At 47.6% G+C, this 14,158-nt stretch overlaps 1 protein-coding gene across 10 annotated transcripts in view; it reads right to left on the reverse strand.

Annotated features, from left to right (window-relative positions):
• LOC121281498 (PDZ and LIM domain protein 5-like) overlaps window positions 1-14,158 on the reverse strand; it is a 247,665-nt gene that overhangs the window by 53,318 nt on the left and 180,189 nt on the right. For 8 of the 10 annotated variants that reach the window (XM_041194460.1, XM_041194452.1, XM_041194514.1 and 5 more), the window contains 3 exons: window positions 6,934-6,969; window positions 1,649-1,861; window positions 551-676 (listed from right to left, as the gene is read on the reverse strand). In XM_041194460.1, coding sequence (XP_041050394.1) covers window positions 551-676; window positions 1,649-1,861; window positions 6,934-6,969 — 375 coding nt within the window. The remainder of the gene's footprint in view (window positions 1-550; window positions 677-1,648; window positions 1,862-6,933; window positions 6,970-14,158) is intronic. The other 2 variants (XM_041194475.1, XM_041194497.1) reach the window with 2 other exon arrangements.

Here is a 14,158-nt window from a genome sequence, read left to right on the forward strand (position 1 = left end):
CAATCGCTTTCTTAGTCACACAGGCGCTGGGCATGTTTTAAAAGTTTCACTCGGGTCAGAAAGCACTGAATTTACTACGAAACCGAACTGGTGTTCGCCAGCGGAGCAATGAAATACTTCAGCGTTGTCTTAAATCATTTACGGTGGTTTTAAAATCAGGTTACCCACAGGGGGAGAACCAGGCGCCCTCGTTAAGGATACTTAACTTTGACAATAATCCCATCTTCGGCTGTATTAATAAAACTGCACCAGGTTTATTACTGTTAAATACATCGAGGAATTGCCCCAATGAAAGATAAAATGTATTACTTCCTGGTACACGGCCCGATTTCGCTGGTTCATCGAAGGTTTCACATCTGTGATTATGCAAATGAATATTAGCAGAAAGTTGAAGCCTAACTCAACCAACACAATTTCAAGTGCATCTTGGGTACAATTGCCCCCACTCCAATTATGTCCAAAGTGGAAGCGTTGACTACTTTTTATAAAGCACGGCAAAATCACAGGTTTTGATGAGGGGGGGGGTGCTGATGGCTGATTTTTTTTGTACCGAAGAGGAGGTGGTGTTGAGAGAGAGTATGAGGCGGACAGGCTAGCAGGTGGACTGACTGGTTTCCGAACAGCTGCTGGTGAGGTCATAGAGGCAGGTACAGCCGGAGCGAGCTCACCTTCACACCTAACAGAAGGTAAACAAGCAAGGCAGTCAAGCGTTACTACGACAAGAATGATCAAATATAAATTTATTTTTAAAAATCCGTTTCAAAAAATGCATTTTCTAAAATTACCCCAAATATCCATGGATGATTTCAACTGTACAGAACTGTCGCCTTTAAGCTGAACTCACGGCATCTCTCATCACTGAGAGACCCCCATTAAGAGTACTGTATCCAGTTCTGAGCATCACGTCAAACGAAGGATATTGTGGCCTGGAAGAAGGTGCAGTGCAGATTCACCAGAACGACAGACCACTGCTTAAATAGGTTAAAGTATGAGGCCAGGCTGACTTCAGGTTTCTAGGATACGAAAGATTAAAGGGTGGTCTAAGTGAGTGAGGTATGTAAGACGGCTAAAAGGAATTGGTGGAGTATTTAGAGAGAAACTACTGGCGTCTGGTTTGGGGGGGGGGGGGGGGGGTGGAATTCCAGAATAACGGAGGCATAAGCTTAAAATTTGGGCTAGGCCATTCTGGGGTGATTTCAGGAATCTGGATCTCTCTCCCCAGAAAAGTTGTTGAAGCTGGCCGGGGGTGGGGGGTTGGTGGGGTGGGTGGGGTGGGGGAGAGGTCAATGGAAAATGTCAAAACGGAGATTGATGGATTTTTGTTAACAAGGGTATGAAGGGTTACGGAATCAAGCAGGGTAAATGGGAGTCAAGATAGAAATCAGCCATGATCCAAATGGATGCAGAACTGGATTGAGGGGCTGAATGGCCTTCTCCTGTTCCTACGAGCGAACCCCCAAATTTTAAAAAAAGGCCTGCACGTGTGCCAAAATCTCCCCCCCCGCCCCCCCAGCGTAAGTTCTGCAGCTTCCCGTCTGCTGATTAAGCCAACCAACAGGTAAGAGAAACCGCAGCGTGCACACGCACAAAAGCGCGTGCAGATTCGGTAACTTGCCCACACTCGGCGCAGCGACGGCTGGTTCTGTACCTCTCTGCCGCTGCTGGCGGAGTGAACCCAGCAGCTTCCACCCTGGGGCTCGTGGTCGGTGGCGCTTCGGCGAGCACGGGGAGTTCACAGGTCTGGTTGGTCACCGAGCGCACCAGGCGGGTCACTGCGTCGCCTCCTCCACCTCCTCCGAGCGTGCACGTACCTGTCGGGCGCGTACGCAACTTTGGCGAAGGTTCCTCGTCTTCGAAAGTGCTTACATCGAGCGGAGAAAAGTGGTCAGTCATTCGGGGGGGGAGGACATGAAGAGTGGAGGGCGGGGTTGAACAGGGTGATGTACAGTGTTCCTCTTTTCCCACGTTATATACAAAAAATATACTACTGCTGGCATAGATTTAGCAAGGGCATAAAGCAAAGAAGCATCCAAGGGGAAGGGAGGTAAACACAGGATGGACAAAGGAATAGAAGGACATGCTGGTAGGATGAAATGAAGAGGGGAGGAAGAAGGCTTGTGTGGGGTATAAATACTGGCAGATGGGCTGAATGGCCTATTTCAGTGCTGTAAATTCTAAGTAATTCGATGAAATAATACTGCAGTCGCTATTACCCTTCCTATTGGCTTCAATGTAAAAACACAGTGATGCCATTTATCTTAATTGCAAAACTGGTCACAAATTTCATTTGTTTGCGATCTTTGTACAAAATTGTTTCATTTCACTGAAAACACTGAACGCGGAGATTATGCTTATTTCTACATGTGAACTTTCAACCAACACACACTTAATGTTAAACTGCATTCAAGCGACCACTTTGTAGAATCACGGATTGGCTACAGCATAGAAGGAGGCCATTCAGCCCACTGTGTCTGTACCAGCTCTTTGGAAAGAGCTATCAAAATCCTCCCACTCCCATTGCTCTTTCCACCAAAGCCAGGCGACTTTTTCCCCCTCTTCAAGTATTTGTCTCGATCCCCATTTGAAAAAGGACTACTCAGCAAAACAGAAGGTAAGGGAGCAAAATGAAAGCAACAAATGCAAGCCACTCTGTGACTAAATGACAGCTTATTCCAGATCTATCCAGATTCCAGTGCAGAAAACATTGGGCGAGTTAACCACGAATCAGCTCAGGAGAGAGTGACGCTGGTGCAAGTTGTTAGAATGCAGGTACATGTAGCACAGTACCATGTGGAATACACACTGCTGTCAACGCCAAGACTTACTTTGTGTTTTAAATAGAACGGCTTAATTATTATTATTTTTTTTTTAAATGGGGGCTGTCGTCTACATCGCGTCTTTGAAATTAGGCACCAAAACGAAACTTGCTGTCACCAGGCTTTGCCGCTCAGCTCTAGGCTGGCAGGAGTCACTTCCAGTGAAGGTATCGGGAACCGACGTCAGTGAGACATCACCTCTCTCAACGGATGTAAAAAGGAAAAGGTTACAGATTTCTTGAGATTTGTTGTATAAGCACCGGTGCTCGTGGTAGGTTGAACTCATCGTGAAAGGTTGGACAGTCTCGGATCTCTTTTCTCACGTAAAGAGAAGGCTGGGAGGTGGCCTCATAAAGCTCTTTAAAATTGTGAAGGGGTTTGATCAGGTAGACGTGGAGAAGGTGCTTCCAACTGCGGACGGCACCAGAACGACGGCCAGAAGTAAGACAGGTCATTAATAAATCCAACGTGGAATTCAGGAGAAGCCAGGGAGTGGGTGGAAAGTGGAACTCACTACCACAGGGAGTCGTGAAGCGAATGGCATAGATGGATTTAAGAGGAAGCTGGACAAACATGAGGGAGAATGGAATTGAAGAATATGTTGATGGGGTTAGATGAAGAAAAGCGGGAGGAGACTCGTACGGAGCAGCATAGACCTGCTGGGCTGAATGGCCGGTACTGTAAATACTTGGTAACATCAGGACAGTTTTGTAGTCCTTCTCCAACTTCTTGTAAAACATCTCAGCTATTTAAAAATGCCAGCAACAGCTCAGTTGGTACCTGCCAAGTCATAAGATTGTGGGCTCAAGTCCCACTCCAGAAATGTAAGCACATAATCTAGACTGACACTCTCATACAGAACTGAGGGAGTGCTGCATTGTTGGAGGAGCTGTCTTTTGGATGAGATGTTAAGCCAAGGCCCCTTTTACTACTAAATCTGCTTCCACTGCCCTTTCAGGCAGCGCATTCTAGGTCATAACTTGCTGCATTTATTAAAAAAAAACTCATCTCGCCTCTGGTTTCTTGCCAATGACTCTGAAGCTGTGTCCATACTGAATCAAAAGAACTGGTAAGATCTGGAGATCTGCAGGTTGAGCTGTATTCAATGTGTGTGAAGAGTTAATCCAGTGCTGGGGTTTACTGGTTAGGCGCTAGGACTGTCCAGCTAACTAGGCATCAGCAAACATGCAGTCTGGTCAAAAATAAATTAAACCCATCCATCTCTGGAAGAATTCAGGTGGTGTGTGCAGCTAGTCACAACTACGGAAGTTATATTTGAAGAAATAACAGCAGAGCCACCCACTGTTATATTTTGTACTTCAATCAATCACTTATTTACAAAACTTAAACTCTTTGCCCTTAAACTTAAAAGGTCAACGTCAATTTATTCCAAAGAAAAAGCAAGTGTTATGTAACCGTTATACCAGGAGGTAACTCCTCAATCTCCCATCTGTAACGGATGTATTAACATTTCTGCTTTGAGTGCGTGCTCTGGCTCAGTGGGTAACTCTCTCATTTCTCAGTCACAGCGTCATGGGTTCAAGTCCCACTCCAGAGAGTTAAGCACTAAATCAAGGCTAGCACTCCTATACCGTTAACCCGAGGCCCCCCCCCCCATCTGCCGTTAATCCGAGGCCCCCCCCCGACGTCTGCCGGTAACCCGAGGCCCCCCCCCACGTCTGCCATTAATCCGAGGCCCCCCCGTCTGCCGTTAACCCGAGACCCCCCCCCACGTCTGCCGTTAATCCGAGACCCCCCCCCACGTCTGCCGTTAATCCGAGACCCCCCCGTCTGCCGTTAACCCGAGACCCCCCCGTCTGCCGTTAACCCGAGACCCTCCCGTCTGCCGTTAACCCGAGGCCCCCCACCATCTGCCGTTAACCCGAGGCACCCCCCCACCGTCTGCCGGTAACCCGAGGCACCCCCCCACCGTCTGCCGTTAATCCGAGGCCCCCCCGTCTGCCGTTAACCCGAGACCCCCCCCACATCTGCCGTTAATCCGAGGCCCCCCCGTCTGCCGTTAACCCGAGACCCTCGTCTGCCGTTAATCCGAGGCCCCCCCGTCTGCCGTTAACCCGAGACCCCCCCCGTCTGCCGTTAACCTGAGACCCCCGTCTGCCGTTAAACCGAGGTCCCCCCCCCCGTCTGCCGTTAACCCGAGGTCCCCCCACCGTCTGCTGTTAACCCGAGGCCCCCCCACCGTCTGCCGTTAACCCGAGGCCCCCCCAACGTCTGCCATTAACCCAAGACCCTCCCGTCTGCCGTTAACCCGAGACCCCCCTCATCTGCCGTTAACCCGAGACCCCTACCCGTCTGCCGTTAACCCGAGACCCCCACCCCCCCGTCTGCCGTTAATCCGAGACCCCCATTGGCCGTTAATCCGTGACCCACCCCCCCCCGTCTGCCGTTAATCCGAGACCCCCACCCCACCGTCTGCCCTCCCAGGTGGATGCAAAAGACCCCATGGTGCAATTTTGAAAAAGAGCGGGGGGATTTTCCCCAGTGTCCTGTCTCTCAATTAACACCTAAAAACTAGATTAGGTGAGGGAGCGATTTGGTTGAAGTTTTCACGATAATAAGGGGATCAGAAAAGGTGGATAGTGAACAGCTCTTTCGGCTGGTTGGGGAGACCAGGACTAGGGGGACATCGTTGAAAAATTAAACCTTTTCAGGGGTGAAATTAGAAAACAAATCTACACACAAAAGGGTGAGGTAGATGTTTGGAACTCTCTCCTGTAGACAGCAATTGATGCGAGATGAATTCTTAATGTTAAATCAGAGACAGATAGATTCTCGTTGGTCAAAGGTATTAAGGGATGTGGGACAAAGGTGGGTATTTGGAGTTGTATATAAGGTGTATACAGAACTTTCGTTGATCACACTAATTGGCAGAACCAGGCCTCATCCTGTATACCCACATTTGTCAAATATTCCTAAGTACCTCTGGCCAACAAAAATCTATCAACCTCTTTCTAGGATCCTAGATTATCTGGTCAATAGCATAGATAAAAACAAAAAACTGCGGATGCTGGAAATCCAAAACAAAAACAGAATTACCTGGAAAAACTCAGCAGGTCTGGCAGCTTCAGCGGAGAAGAAAAGAGTTGACGTTTCTGTTGAAGGGTCATGAGGACTCAAAACGTCAACTCTTTTCTTCTCCGCCGATGCTGCCAGACCTGCTGAGTTTTTCCAGGTAATTCTGTTTTTGTTTTGGTCAATATCATGCTGTTTGTGGGAGCTTGCTGTGCACAAACTGGCTGCCTCGTTTCCTATGTTACAACAGTGACTACATTTCAAAAGTGCTCGATTGGCTGTAAAGTGCTCTGGGACGTCCTGAGATCCTGAAAGGCATTATAGCAACGCATTCATTTCTTTCTCTACTTTGAGGTGGAGCGTTGATTCTGATCAGAAACTTCAGCTTTGCTACTGAATGTCGTCTGTAGGTGGCGATGTTGCCCAGCCCTTGTTCCATCAATGCCTGCAGGCCAGGTTAAACCAGGCAAATAAGGATGTGGTGTCTCGTGATAGCTCAGAGGTACACCAGGGGTAATGGGGAACAACTGCAAAGTGCGCGGCGAATCCCTACCAGTCCTGGCCGATATTTATCCCTCGGCCAAAACCCGCTTCTAAAACAAGAGTAACAGCTCGTCATCGTCTGCCTGCTCGTGGGAACTTGCGATGTGCAAATTGGCTGCCCGGTTCCCTACCACAGGGAATACACTTCAGAAAGTACTCCATTCGCCGTGAAGCACTCTGGGCCATCCTGAGGTCATGAAAGGCGTTATATGAATGCAAGTTGGCTTGGAGCAGCAGGGTCTGCACGCAGTGTTATTAGAAGTTTTACCAGTTGGTGTTCACGTTAAAAAAAACATTCACGTGAGACCTGAAGTGAAAACCATTTGACTATTGGTGAATTAGTTTTTGGAAACATGTCCCTCTGCCCAACATCACTGATAAACACAGGTTTATGAATTATCTTTCCCTTTTGCTACATTCAGCCACCGGTAATATTTTATTCCCCACCTGATGTCCCAGGGTGGTTAGTGCCTGTACATTCAACATAACAGTGACGTGTTACAGTGAAAGCACACGTGATTGGTGTTCTGTCAGCTTTTACCTGTACCTTACTTCGCCATTTTCTGTCCCATTGTCTCTGAAGATAACGGATAAATGGGAAAATAAAAACATTTTTTTTTTTAAACAAACGCATCGCGTCTCTGTTTATAACCGCCTGTGGGGAGATCCAGAATCTCTCTCAGCCTGGTGTGTACAGTACAGAGATAAATACAGAGCTGCAGACTGCTGGCAAAGTTCCTAAACAGGTAAATCCAGAAATGCTAAATCCAGAAATGCCAGGGGGCATTAACTCTTTCATAATCATCAGCTCGTTAAATTGTTAGTGACAGCTCGCCAATAATATTTTTGTTTTGAAAAAGAATGAATCCAGCCATCTGTTGAAACAAGATTCTCATCACTGATAAAATGTAGTGTGTGTACACACCCCGAACATAAACTGCATCAGTAACACTACACCTGCCAGACTTTTAAAAGAAAATATTTGTTCATGGGGCATGAGCATTGTGAGGCAATAATTGCCCATCCCTAAGTGCCCTTGAGCCGGCGATGAACTGCTTACAACTGAGTAGCACCATTTCAGAGGGCAGTTAAGAGTCAGATGCATTCCGGAGTCCCACTCTGGCCAGGCTGGGTAAAGGACATTAGTGAGCCAGCTGGATTTTTACATTAACCCAGTAGTTTCAGGGTTCAATACTGAGACTAGCATTTTATTCCAGATTTAATTAAATTAATGGAATTTAAATTGCCCCCGCTGCCTTGGTGGGATTTGAACTCTCATTAGTCCAGGCCTCTGGATTACTGGCCCAATAACATTACCGCTCTGCTACCATCACCGACAGTTAGCAGCATTCACCTTTTACCGCAAATTCTGCAAACTGCAGAAATCTGAATATTACTTTAGAACAGCAGCACTTCTTTAACAATGAAAACACACAGAATTAAATATGCTTGAACGGAACAGCTTCACAATTCTCACACCTCCCAGTCACAAAGGGGTAGGCTGAAGTCCTACTCCAAGGACTTGAGCACAAGGGTCCAGGTTGGCGCCTTCACTGAAGGAGTTCTGCACTGTCAGGCGTGCTGGGTAAGGAGGTGATATCGGCTGTGTCCTGTCACCGCTCCAAGTTACATGCCTGCGTTACATGGTTAGGTTAAACCTGTCCGTGGTGGACCCCCTGGGTAGTAATGAGGTGATCTCAAACTACCCACAGTATCTGATGCAGAATGAGGGCAATAGCTGCTCCGTTTAGAATACCATTCTCCTATTGGGGCTTCTGGTTTCAGCTTCAGGGGCCATTAGTACAGAGCCGGGGTGAAGTTTGGTACTTCACCCAAGGTTTAATCCTTGGGAAGTTCGAGAATTAAGGTCCTACTTTCAGTCGAAAGACTGTTGGTAAGAAGATGTTGTTCGGGTGAGATGTAGAGAAGCAGGAGGCGTGTGTGGAACCCAAACACCACCATGAACCAGTTGTGTGGAATGGCCTGCTCATGTGCTAGAAACTCCATGTAATAAACTATTACAAAACTTTATGGAACAACATGCACAAGATCCCAAAACCAGCGTGTCACAAGTCAATAAAAATGAAGACTTAATTAATAGTTAAAGCATGTTTATTAAAATACAATTTCAACTCCAAACCAGCAAATATATACGAGTATCTATAAAGTATAATACAAATATATTACAGGCTGAAATGCAAACTTGAGGGGGGGGGGTGGCATTGGAGGATTTTCACGGCAGTTTGAAGCTCTCAATGGGATGTCACTTCTCCGTTTGAAGATGGATCCGTTTGCATAACTTTTTTTTTTAAAGAACAAACCCAGCCATTCCGGCACTCCCCTCCACAAAAGGTTCCAAACGAACTCGCCACCCGCCCAACTCTTGACACAACCGCCCACGGGTTAGTCCCTAAGAATCCAGGGACCACTTCAATCTCACTTGAGTTGGGGCTTCGCAGGACCTTTTGCTTCAATGGAAGGGCGCAGCGGGTGGAAGCAGAACTCGCTTCACGAGAGAGAATTTATCTTGACGGGAAGTGAGGGGGGTTGGGGGGGGGCAAGAAAAAAAACCCATGCACAAATCTGACCTGTGCCACAACTCTTTTGTTCAAAAGAAAGCGGAGAACGTCAAAACGTTCATTGGTTCAAACGCACTTATCCCAGCCGCCCACGCCTCTCCAAATTGCTACAACAACAACAACCAAAAAAAAAGCCTTGGGATGCTTATGGCGCATATAAATGCAACTTATTGCAGGTTTACAGAAGCAGCCAAATAAAGATGTCAACAATCCATTTCTAAAATCTACGACACTGTTGATTCAACTGCTTTTCTTTTTAAAAAAAACAAAGGTGGAATTTTAAGAGGAGAAAGAATAACAGAGCAGCCAGACTCATCTTAGAAACAGAAGCGAAATACAAGTAAAGGGATATCTCCAAAAGAAAGAAAGTGTAGCCTGCCGAGTAAAAATATTTTCGTAGCTCGTCACCTCTTCGGTAAGTTAATTTACATTAAGAACACGAGCAGAAACGCCATGGTGCCAGTCACGCAGTTGTGCATATTTGGGGCTGTACCTTATGGTAGTGACCTTTGGCCTATGGGTGTGGGGTGGGGGGGGAGAAAGAGTGACAGACAGACAGAGAGGGAGGGAGGGAGAGAGGGAGGGAGGGAGAGAGAGAGAGAGAGATGAAAAAGAAGTGTCATTAGAACATGCGCAGGTGCGTCACTCACTCGCCAGATGCATTTATGTGATCACAATCTTTGAAAGAATAACATTCGAGCTTGAGGAAGGGAAATTCCCTCAAGACACAGGGAACTCGTGCGTTAATCGGATCCGGTGCTCGGAGTGGCATGGATAAGGGTGCTGCCCTCGTGGCTAGTGGTCAACACCAAGACGAGGGATTACACAAACTAGCGTCGTATTCTTTGGAATTCAGCAGGTTATAAAAGGGGGATTGATCGAAGTTAACAAGACAAGAAGAGAAACTACTTCCACTGGCTGGGGAATCTTCCGGCGGCAAGGTTGGAGGTAGGAAGGGCGTGTGATTAGGTGAGATGTTGGCACACCAGAACCCTGGCACCTTCCCACCTCCGCCAGAATTACGTTCTGGGTGGGAAGGCCACCAACTGAGGCCCTTAAGTGGTCAATTGATGTCCACCCTTGATCAAAGGCAATCAGTGCCTGATTGAGGGATTAGACATGGGGAAAGGGGGGCCCAGTGAGAGGCACTCTGCCTGCCTTTGCTTCCAAATCCCTTGTCCCTACCACCCCCCCAACCCCAGGAGTTCTCCTTGTAGCCCCCGCCCCACAAAACGTATGTCCCCAACCCCCCAACATTAGTTACCTGTCGCCTGGGGCCTACGCAATCCTGGGACTCCAGGGGACACGGATTGGCCGGCAGCTCTTGCTAAGCGGGCCCTCTGCCCCAGGGCCTTGATTCCAGTGGGAGGTCCGCTGGTGGCCTGGCCACTGCCTTGATTGGCCTGTGACAGGGCCACCAGTGGGCCTTCCTGGAAAAGAGGCACCGGGGATGGGTGGGGGTGGGGAGATCTCTCGTCAGCTCTCCAGCTGGCAGGCTAGACCCCCAAAGCCTCAAAAAGATTCTGCCCTTGGGCTTTGAACGTAGACTGAAGATCGGAGCCTGGCCTTTTAGGAGTACTATAAACAAAGGATGGTAGAAATTCTGTAATCGTCTTCTGCAAACAGCAACTGATGCTAGATTAAATGTTATAATAGACTCTTGTTAACCAAAGGTATTAAGGGGCTTGGGGCAAAGGTGGGTATACGGAGATAGGTTGCAGACCAGCCATGATCTCACTGAATGTTGAAACAGGCTCGATGGACGACACGGCCTGCTCCTGTTCCAATGTGATTCTACACTGGCATCGTACAGGAGTCAGAAAGCTACCCGATTGATGTAACCTCCTATATATAGAGAGAGAATCAGGGCTTTAAAGCTTATACTGTTTGGGTTATCGTTTTCAATCCCGCGTCCATCGACAATTGGCTCTTGCCGTGTCTGGTAACAGGAAGAAATGCCCAACTGAAATCTGGGACCTTCACAATCCCTGCTGCATTCCGGGCATTTCACTTACCAACCCGGCCGTTAGGGTAGGGTCACTGTGCATATTTGCTTTTTCTCCCCCAACAGGGTACAAAGCCTGGATTTTTACCTAGTTGCACATGGCTGCGACTTACACACATTTGCTTTTAGGTGTGGGCGACACCAATGATGGCCGTGTTCCCATCCCTCGTTGTCCTGAGCCAATCGTGCAGAGTGGGCATGGAGTCACGTGTAGGCCACCACCTGGTAGAATTAACAAGTCTTTCCCTTTTCCGGTGCCGGTCCAGATATAACCAAATTTAGTGAATTCAATTTCATACCTGTTCGTGGTAGGATTTGAGCTCACGACCTCTTGAGTTCCTAGCCGGTGTTTCATGCCTAAACGACAACACGGCTTGAGTGTGGAAGCGGCCCACAGTGAGGTGATCAAGACGGCTTCAACATGTCTCCCTACGCTTGGTTTCCAGCCAGGGGCCCTGCAACTGCCGTGCCAAACATCGGAGTGCCGGTTGTCCACACAGCGACACTGTGTGGCAGGTCACACCAGTGGGGACCCCGCGGTTTTCAGTATCACCCACAAATTTGGTTAGGCTAACGGGGAACTGATTCGTCTGAAGGCCTCAACAAGATAATAGCCCATCGCTCGGTCCGGCTCTACACTCGATTCTATGGACGCTTGCTCAGGGAGTTCTATGCTGCTTGGGATCAGCATAAAATAGTTACATGCAAAGATCATGCCACCATCATGCAAACTGATCAAAATGCAGTCATGGCATGCATAGGTGAGGAAAGACATCGCTTTCCAAGCGGCAACCACCAGATTTGGCAACGCTGTACAAAAACAATCATGAAAATGCACCAACGTAGTCAAGGACTGATACAGTACATACTTTCATTGGCACTCTATACACACACACACACACACACACACCCCTACCTGCCGTCAAGCGGCACTTGCTTAGCAGTAACCCACTCGCTGACGCTCAGTTTGGGTTCCGCCAGGGCCACTCAGCTCCTGACCTCATTACAGCCATGGGTCAAACATGGACGAAGGAGCTGAACTCCCGAGGTGAGGTGAGAGTGATTGCCCTTGACACCAAGGCAGCATTTGACCGGGTGTGGCATCAAGGAGCCCCAGCAAAACTGGAGTCAATGGGAGTCATGGGGAAAGCTCTCCACTGGCTGGATTCTTAACCAGCACAAAAGGAAGATTGTTGTGGTGGTTAGTGGTTAATCATCTCAGTTTCATCGCTAAATCCCCCAATATTGACATCCTATAGGTTACCATTGACCAGAACCACCACTGGACTAGCCATATAAATACTGTGACTACATGAGCAGGTCCGAGGCTAGGAACCCTGTGGCGAATAACTCACTCCCGACTCCCCAAAGCCTGTCCACCATCTACAAGGCACAAGTCAGGAGTGTGATGGAATACTCCCTACTTGCCTGGATGAGTGTAGCTCCCACAATGCTTGAGAAGCTTGACATCATCCAGGACAAAGCAGCCCACTTAATTGGCACCACATCCACAAACATTCACTCCCTCTACCACCAATGCACAGTAGCAGCAGTGTGTACCATCTACAAGATGCACTGCAGGAATTCACCAAGGCTACTTAGACAGCACCTTCCAAACTCACGACCACTACCATCTAGAAGGACAAAGGCAGCAGACAGATGGGAACACCACCACCTAAAAGTTCCCCTCCGCAAGTTACTCACCATCCTGACTTGCAAATATATCACCGTTCCTTCACTGTCGCTGGGTCAAAATCCTGGAACTCCCTCCCTAACAGCACTGTGGGTGTACCTACACCACATGGACTGCAGCGGTTCAAGAAGGCAGCTCACCACCACCTTCTCAAGGGCAACTAGGAATGGGCAATAAATGCTGGACCAGCCAGCGAAGCCCCCACATCCCACGAATGAATAAAACCAAACATTTTGCAGCTGTTCTCAACTTTATCCTTTCCGCTTTAAAAAAAATTGAATCCATGGGATAGGGTCAAAAATGTGCATCGTGTACATTTCAAAGTCTTTGGACTTTAGACCGAAATTTTTAAACAGATGTGTTGCTGCATGGACCCTAACGGTGGATTTAAATAAAAATCAGCGTGTGAAAACAAGCAACGTCCCAGACGTTCCAGAGATCAACTGCTCGTTCTGGTTGGTAAACCGACGTCACTCGTTCCCAAAAGCCATTCAAAGACCAATATTTTGCAGATCCAAGTGCTTGGATTCAAATCACGGTCTGCACACCCAGTGCGGTTTCCTTACCCTCACCTATGTGGGCATCCAGGCACCATGTGGCACAATCCTGCCAAAGCAGTCACTGGGACAAGGTCGACAGCACAGCTACTGCAGAACCTTGGGTGGTCAACAGAGGTCGCCAACAGCCTGCCACTGAGTCTCGACTAACACAATATTTTCAGCCTTCTGACTGTAATCCTCAGTTTGATAAAAAATAACCATTTCAAAAAGCAACTGAAGACAGTTGATCACTTAAATGAAGACAAGAATTCCAAAATGAAGTTCTAAAATACTTCAAAATGTGATTAAGAGTATCTACGCATAAACCTGCACAATGGAACACAAGTCAAACTTCCTTAGAAAAACTCAGCAGGTCTGGCAGCATCGGTGGAGAAGAGCACAGTTGATGTTTCGAGTCCTCATGACCCTTCAACAGAACTAAGTAAAAATAGGAAAGGGGTGAAATACACGCTGGTTTAAGGGGGGGTTGTTGGGACAAGCAAGCAGTGACAGGAGGAGATAACCAAAAGATGTCACAGACAAAAGAACAAAGAGGTGTTGAAGGTGGTGATATTATCTAAAAGAATGTGCTAATTAAGAGTGGATAGCAGGACAAGCAAGGTACAGATAGCTCTAGTAGGGGTGGGGTGAAATAAGACTAAAAGGGCATAAAAGGTATAGGTAAACGATGGGTGGAAATACATTTAAAAATAATGGAAATAGGTGGGAAAAGAAAAATCTATATAAATTATTGGAAAAAAACAAAAAGGAGGGGGAAGAAATGGGGAGGGGGTGGGGATGGAGGAGGGAGTTCAAGATCTAAAATTGTAAAAATTGTAAAAACTCTCTTTTTAAACAAGTCAGTTTGTTTTTAAAACCACCCCCGAATGATTCTTGCGCTGGGACGCAGTCTAGCAGCCAAACGCTGCTCGTTGTTCAATTAGCTCCTC

This window comes from Carcharodon carcharias, chromosome 1 (assembly GCF_017639515.1).
Source record: "Carcharodon carcharias isolate sCarCar2 chromosome 1, sCarCar2.pri, whole genome shotgun sequence".
Taxonomy (NCBI): domain Eukaryota; kingdom Metazoa; phylum Chordata; class Chondrichthyes; order Lamniformes; family Lamnidae; genus Carcharodon; species Carcharodon carcharias.